We start from the raw sequence: 7,612 nt of genomic DNA, 5'->3' as shown, positions 1-7,612 counted from the left end.
CAGCAAACTCACATTCTGGAAGTGGAAGGACAAATCGTCACCGAGGTCCAGATAGTCCACGAAGAAAAAACGAAGTTATTGATGATCGTTGGCGAAGTAGGTATGATGGAAGAAGAGTTGAGGATGAAAGGGACCGTTTACAAAGTCGTAGTCGACGAGGAAATAACCTTTATGAACGTTATACTCCAAATGATGATTATTATTATGGAGTTGAAAGAGGTAGTCAGGCAGGGACCAGTCGTAGGAGGCAGGGACTGAGAATTGATCGAACCAATGATGGGTACTCAAAGATATCAAGGCGTGAAAGATATCATTCCAAAATAAGAACATATCTTGTTAGGAATGAACAAATTCGCAAGGAAACGGAGGATGACTCGGAGAAGAACGAAGTGCTTAGCAGAAAGAAGCTTAGCGCCATGATTGATGAAGAGCGGCAAATATTATCCATGAAGAAGTCAATGGATTCTCCATTTGTTGGGAAGATAAGGCGATTCCGCCCACCCTCAAACTTTAGCCAGCCTCAGTTCAAAGAATTTTTTGACCGCAAGAATGGGAATCCGGTGGAGAACGTCCAGCATTTTCAAGCCTCGATGAGTTTGTGGGGATACAGTGACGAACTACTTTGCAGAACTTTTCCAATGACTTTGACGGGTAAGGCTCTAACTTGGTTCTCACATTTAGAGTCTAATTCAATCAAGGATTTTGGAATGTTGTCGGATGCCTTTTTCGAGCAGTACAAGATTAATCTCGGGAGCAAGAAGGGAAGCAGTCATTTATTCCTCTTGCATAGGGAACCTGGCGAAAGTCTAGGTGATTTTAATATAAGGTTCCGTCAGGAAGTAAGCGAAGTTGGAAAAGTTGATGAGAGTTTCGTGATAGAAGCATACAAAAATGCAATGGAGTATGATGAATTCGGAATTTACAATTCATTAACAGTCCAACCAGTTGGAAGCCTCAGAGAGTTGTATGACAGGTCTGATAGATATGCTAAGGCAGAGAAAGAAAAGAAAGCAAAGTTGTCGCGAACAGCAAGAAGGACAATGGTCGAGGGACCGGCGAAACCGAAACAACAATTTGAAGGTAATACCAAAAACAAGAGCCATGAAGGTCCAGCAAGGAAGGTGAGAAACGATGAAGATTCACGTAAGCCGCAAGAAAAGCAAAGAGTAAAGTTTCCCAAGCTGAATATTGGACTTGGGGAACTTTTTAAGAAGATTAAAGACTCGCTGCCCATTCGGAGCCCCTACCAGCGGAAACAAGGGATAAGAGAGATAAGAATAAATATTTTCTCATCACAAAGATCATGGGCACAATACAGATACTTGTCGTGCTCTCGCAGCGGAAGTCCAGAAAATGATTGAAGAAGGAAAGCTGCAATACGTGAAGAATAGTCCGGCACAAGTCAACACACTGGCCAACACTCTAGATTTACGAGAGATTAGAGTGAGCCACGCAAGAGTTAACACAACTTCGAGAAAGGCTCAGGAGAATGCTACACGGTTGAAGTTACGTCATATTAACGATTGGCGAGTATCGAACAAGGTCGATTATGCCAGTCTGATTGGTACGGAGACCTTGGAAGAGGGGAAGACTGAGATTTCTTTTTCGAACGCTGATCTTGCTGGAGTATATCAACCACATAATGATGCAATCGTGATTCTAGCTATCATTGGGATGTATAAGGTACGTCGAGTTCTGGTTGATACTGGAAGTTCAATTAGCGTCATATTCTCGGGAGCATACTCTTCAATGAATTTGAGCGAGAGGCAAGTTGAAGCAGATGATAACCCTATCATTGGATTCAGTGGAGAAACGATGACAGCAATAGGAAGGATTAATCTGCCTACGATGGTGGGAGGAAGGACGGTTATGCAATATTTCTCGTTGCTAGATTGCCGTGCACCCTACAACGCTATCTTAGGGCGTGATTGGATCCATGCAATGGAGGCGGTAACTTCCACTGTCCACCAGTGCTTGAAGTTCATTACTCCAGCAGGGGTGATGAAGGTTAGAAGCGACCAGGTGGCATCTCATAAATGTCACGAAAGCGCAATGGAGGAGTATAGAAAGTCAGAACTAAAGGGTTCAGAAATACTCCAGGTGGAAAAGAAATTGTAGCAATCACAGTGCTTCCCGACCTCTTATCAAGGAAGAGGAAAGGAAGGACCACCAACTATTGAGGAGTTGGTGGAAGTGCAAATTGGGGATCAGAAGGAGCAGACAACGTTTATCGGAGCAGAATTGCGTTAGGCGAAAGTGAAAGCTTGATCACCCTACTGAAAATAATAAAGATGTCTTCGCTTGGAGTCTCAGGGACATGCCAGGTATTGACCCCGACATCGCATGCCATCGGTTGAATATCAGTGAAGGATTTAAACCAGTGAGGCAGAAGCCACGAAAAATGGCTCCGGAACGGAAGGCAAAGGTTGCTGAGGAGATTGACAGGATGTTAGAAGCAAGAATAATAAGACCTGTCAAGTATCCAGAATGGTTAGCAAATATTGTAGCAGTTCCGAAGAAAAATGGGAAAATTCGGGTATGTATTGATTTTACAAATTTGATAAAGCATGCCCAAGCGATCCTTACCCCATACCCAGGATCGTTGAGTTAGTAGACGCTACCTCGGGATTTGAAAGATTGGCATTCATGGACGGATATTCTGGTTATAATCAAATTCCATTGTATGAGGAAGATCAAGAACATACGGCGTTCATAACAGACAAAGGGATATATTGTTACCTCGTTATGCCATTTGGTTTGAAGAACGCGGGAGCAACTTATCAGCGTCTCGTGGATGAAATGTTCAAGGATATGATCGGGAAAACCATGGAAGTTTACATCGACGATATGGTGGTCAAGTCCAAAAAGAAGGAATCTCACCTTATGGACTTGAAAAGAACCTTTGATCGGCTCCGGCAATATGGGATGAAGTTAAACCCATCGAAGTGCTCTTTTGGACTCACATCTGGGAAGTTCCTTGGGTATATGATGACACAAAGAGGAATTGAAGCCAATCCAGAACAAATTAGAGCAATTTTGGAGATGCCATCGCCAAGAAACAAAAAGGAAATACAAAGGCTTACAGGGAGATTAGCAGCGTTGAATAGATTCATTTCTCGGTTTTCAGACAAATGTAAGTCCTTTTTCTTAGCCTTAAAGAAGGCCGAAAAATTTGGTTGGAATGAGGAGTGTGAGCATGCATTTAACGAAATAAAACAGTATTTAATCTCACCGCCAGTCCTCACAAGTCCAAAGACTGGCCAGACGGTCTACATCTATTTGGCTGCAAGTGATTATGCTGTTAGTGCAGTATTGTTTGTTCGAGAGCCGAGGAGAGGCCAGTCTATTTCGTTAGCAAATCACTAACAGATGCTGAGACTAGGTACTCAAAAATAGAGAAAATGGCATTAGCTCTTATGCATGCAGCAAGGCGTTTAAAGCCATACTTCGAAGGACGCGACTTGTGGTTTATACTGAGTACCCGTTAAAGAAAGTATTAGGGAGAACTGATGACTCCAGCAGGCTGGCCACATGGGCTACTTATCTCGGTGCTTACACCATTGATTATGAGCCAAGAACAGCCGAGAAAGGGCATGCAATAGCATCGCTGATGGCGGACTTCCCAGTAGATGACATTCCAGTTTCAGAATCCATACTCGAGGAAGAAATCTTGCATGATACGGAAAGTATACTGCCTATCCCGCTACCGTGGGAACGCATAAACGTTTACAAGAAGTCTTCAAAAGCAACTGGGGTGCAAATGGGTAATAAGGACTCGATGATGACACCCAAAGGTGATAGTGGAATGTGGAATATCTACACAGACGGATCTCAAATACCGACGGGGCAGGTATTGGGTGTGTGCTGATTTCACCCGAAGGATTACGGATTGAGAAGGCTGTCCGATTGGGATTTACAGCCTCAAACAACCAAGCTGAATACGAGGCTGTAATTTCAGGCTTAAAAACTGCTATTCACTTGGGGGCGCGGAAGGTTAAGCTGATAACGGATTCAAGACTGGTAGCAAACCATTACAGTGGCACATATAAAGCCAGAAATGAAAGGTTAGCATCTTACTTGGAATACATACATGAATTAGCAAAGGAATTTGAGTTGTTCGAAATCGAGCAAAAGCCAAGGCTAGAAAATAGGCATGCAGACGCTCTTGCTTACGTGTCGGCAGCCGTTGTGTCAGACACAACACGGTATATTGTAGTCGAATTCCAAGAACTTCCCAGCACTCACAGCACCATCGACGCTGCACGCAAAGTTTACGCCGGTGAGAATAATTCTTCCTCACTCGAAATCCCTGAAGATTCTATGGATACCGATGAAGTAGATAACATCCAACCTAAAGATTGGTCAACCATACATTCGTTTCCTGCAAACGCGAGAGCTTCCACAGGATAAGAATCAAGCCGGGAAGATAACAAGAACTGCTGGGAGATATGCTCTTATTGAGGGAGAGCTATACAAGAAACCGATGTCGATGGAACCATACCTGCGATGTGTAACTCGAGAGGTAGGGAAACAATTGCTAGCAGAAGCACATGAGGGGTGCTGCGGAAATCATTCTGGAGGAAGAAGTCTGGCGCATCGGTTGCTGTCTCAAGGATATTTTTGGCCTTACATGCAAAATGACGCGAAGGAATATACCAAAAGGTGCGTGGCATGTCAGCTGCATGGACCTCTAATAATGAGACCAGCAAATGAACTGCATCCAGTCATGAGCCCATGGCCATTCAACAAATGGGGTTTGGATATTGTAGGTCCATTCCCCACGGCACCTGGGGGCGTCAAATATTTGTTGGTCGCAACTGATTATTTCACGAAGTGGGTAGAAGCTGTGGCACTGGTAAGAACGGAAGCGGTTCATGTCCGTAAATTCATATGGGAGAACATCATTTGTAGGTTCGGCGTGCCAGCAATGATCGTTTCCGATAACGGGAAGCAGTTTGATTGTGAGTCGATAAAATCATTGTGTGAAGGGCTGCATATTAAACACAATTTCTCTACCCCATACTATGCACAAAGCAATGGACAGGCCGAGGCGACTAATAGGGTTATCTTGGATAACCTAAAGAAAACCTTGGACAAAGCCAAGGGAAGATGGACGGAATTCTTGCCTGGGGTTTTGTGGGCATACAGAACCACACCAAGACGATCGACAGGATTTTCACCGTTTACACTAGCATACGGTACGGAAGCAGTACTGCCTGTGGAACTATTGGTTCCAACCACCAAGACACTAGCGGAACGGTCGGGTCAAAACTCAGAAATTCTTTCAAAAGACAAGGAGCTGATAGAAGAGGTCAGGGATGAAGCTTCGAGAAGGTTGGCAATATACCAGCAATCCATGAAGCAGCAGTACAACAAAAAGGTACGAGAACGGACTTTTCTTCCTGGAGAGCAAGTCTTGAGAAGGGCAAGACCTAAATCGTTAGACGGAGGCGGTGGAAAGCTGGGAGAGAATTGGGAAGGACCCTTCCTAATTGATAGACCCGCTAGTGGTGGTGCCTATTGGTTAAGGAATATGAATGGGAGGGAAGAGCCCAAGCCATGGAATTCTTTCAACCTCAAAAAATATTTTCATTAATGTAGATTTAATTTCGTATTAATGTAGATTGCATTTCTTCAATAAACTTTTTTCCTACAACTAAAGTGTACTTTCCAAGAGTTGGGCGAATAATGATTACTGCGCCAGAGTAAGATTTGCAAGCATGAGATATAAGCAAGATTGTCGAGGGCGCCTACATCCGAACAAGGTGTCTTTCCAGAAAAGATTGCTGGTCGACGAGCTAAATATCAAGGTATCAAATGACAAATATTGGATAAGTGTCAACATGGAATTCTCCAGTCAAAGTGAGAAGTTAGAGAAAATAAGCAGACATTCCGTTAAAGAAGGAAAAATAAATTAAGAGTGACAACTGGTCGCTAGGTCCTTACGAAGTAGTAAAAGGTTCATTGGTGCGCATCTACGGGAAGGGAAATAAGCAGAGCTAATAAGGAGCGCAAAATTGAAGCATCAAACTGGATGTCTAGAGTCCTATTCTAGCCTAAGAAGAATGGCAGGGAAATTTCTAAAAAAAAAAAAAAAACACAGGCAACTACTCTTCATTCCTCTTCCGGGTCGTAGAGTTTATCGTCAACACCGTCAACGGCTTTTTCGACATCAGAAGGAGCAGCAGCATAACCTCCAAGGCCTTTAACCTTAATGTTGGCACGATCGCGTTGCTTACGCATCAGCTTCAAGCATTGTCAGCATCACGACCCTTTGCGTGGAGGCCTTCGATCTGGCGCTTCAATCTGTCATTCTCGCGCTCGAGACGGTGCAAGGCAAGTTCATGAGCTTTTTGTCTCCTGACTAAGGCCTCGTAATGGAGCTCACCAACCTTTCGAACAAGTGAAAGACCCTGCAAGGAGATAGGTTAAACATTGCAGAAGAATTCGGAATTCAACAAGGAAGCAAGACGTATAAATTAGTAAAACACTTACGGCGAAGTGAAATTGAGCTGCACGGTCAAGAGCTTGATCTATGTCAGTCATTTGGTCGTAACAATGACGATCTACCGGCAGCATACCGGACAGCATAATGTCGCGAGCTACAGTTGGGTTCTGAATGGCAGAATCACCAATAGTCACCGCAGAGCCTGTTGACCTGTACAAGCCTGGGTGAAAAGGAGCATCTTCGAATGGCAGACGAGGTTGTTTTGGTGTTTTTGAGGGAGGTGTAGCAGGGTTGTACTCAGGCGACGAACAAGGATCGTTGGCTCGATTGATACTTCCAAGCTCGTCGTCACTTATTGCCACTAAGAAAGGTATTTTGCTTCCCACCTCAGCAGTACCAGCATCTGCATTAGGAATAGAAGTTTTGTCCGCCTTGGTGGCTCCGTGGAAGTTGAGAGGCCAATCCCTGACAGCTGACGGGCGTTTGGTGGCGCATCGTTTGTGACCATCTCCTTGAGCTCTAGTTTTCTGACGGATTGGCCCGACATCTGTCGAATTCCCTTGGCGGTTAGTAGATCGCTTGGGAGAAGTCATGCTACGGGTATTCAGTGGACCAGACGCTGGTTCTTTAGAAGATTGTTAGTGCTGCAATAGAGACGAAAGAGTCAAGGGATGATCAGTTAGTAATCTTCGACACGGAAGATGCTTCAAAGGGAAAGAAGTAATCAAATACGGGATTAACTGATGTATCGATGTACCATGCAGCGCAAAACAAAACAAGAGAAATTAAGCTGGCTCTGCAAGTTCGAAAGCTAATGTACTAGAACAACAACAAACAAAAAGAACAAAAAGAACAAAGCCGCACTTACCCAAGGGAGCTGGCAAGGGAAGAGGGATAGCTGCAGATGTGATTTTTCGACGACTACTCACCCATATTTATACAGAAATATAAGGGTGGACGGTTGAAGTTTCAAAAGAAATCAAACTCTTTGTTTGAACGAAGACTAGATTCCTGATGGCTATAGGTACGCGGTGAAGGAATATCATAGCCAGATTTCTCGTTGTTTTATAGGCTTAGAATTTAAACGAAAACGAGCTCTCTTAGAGTTCTAAGAGATTTCAAATTCATTAGTTCTGTATGGAGTCATATTCCTCTTGGCAACGG

The 7,612-nt window shown here is 43.9% G+C and overlaps 1 protein-coding gene across 1 annotated transcript; it reads left to right on the top strand.

Moving 5' to 3' along the window:
• Positions 1–2,401: 2,401 nt before the first annotated feature.
• LOC113356986 lies at positions 2,402–4,410 on the top strand. The gene is made up of 4 exons (XM_026600263.1): positions 2,402–2,490; positions 2,598–3,314; positions 3,427–3,850; positions 3,898–4,410. The coding sequence occupies exons 1-4, from the start codon at positions 2,402–2,404 to the stop codon at positions 4,408–4,410; spliced, it is 1,743 nt and encodes a 580-aa protein (XP_026456048.1).
• The last annotated feature ends 3,202 nt before the right edge of the window (positions 4,411–7,612 follow it).

Source organism: Papaver somniferum, chromosome 1, assembly GCF_003573695.1.
Source record: "Papaver somniferum cultivar HN1 chromosome 1, ASM357369v1, whole genome shotgun sequence".
Classification (NCBI taxonomy): domain Eukaryota; kingdom Viridiplantae; phylum Streptophyta; class Magnoliopsida; order Ranunculales; family Papaveraceae; genus Papaver; species Papaver somniferum.
The sequence above is the reverse complement of the archived record's forward strand: the minus strand, read 5'-3'. Positions and strand labels throughout refer to the sequence as shown.

Excerpts from the sequence above, each read along its gene's own strand:
- LOC113356986 (XM_026600263.1), top strand. The coding sequence starts at position 2,402 with ATGGCTCCGGAACGGAAGGCAAAGGTTGCTGAGGAGATTGACAGGATG. Across the intron at positions 3,315-3,426 it reads TATGCTGTTAGTGCAGTATT|CAAGGCGTTTAAAGCCATAC; the intron begins GTTTGTTCGAGA and ends TTATGCATGCAG. Across the intron at positions 3,851-3,897 it reads CTCAAATACCGACGGGGCAG|GCTGTCCGATTGGGATTTAC; the intron begins GTATTGGGTGTG and ends CGGATTGAGAAG.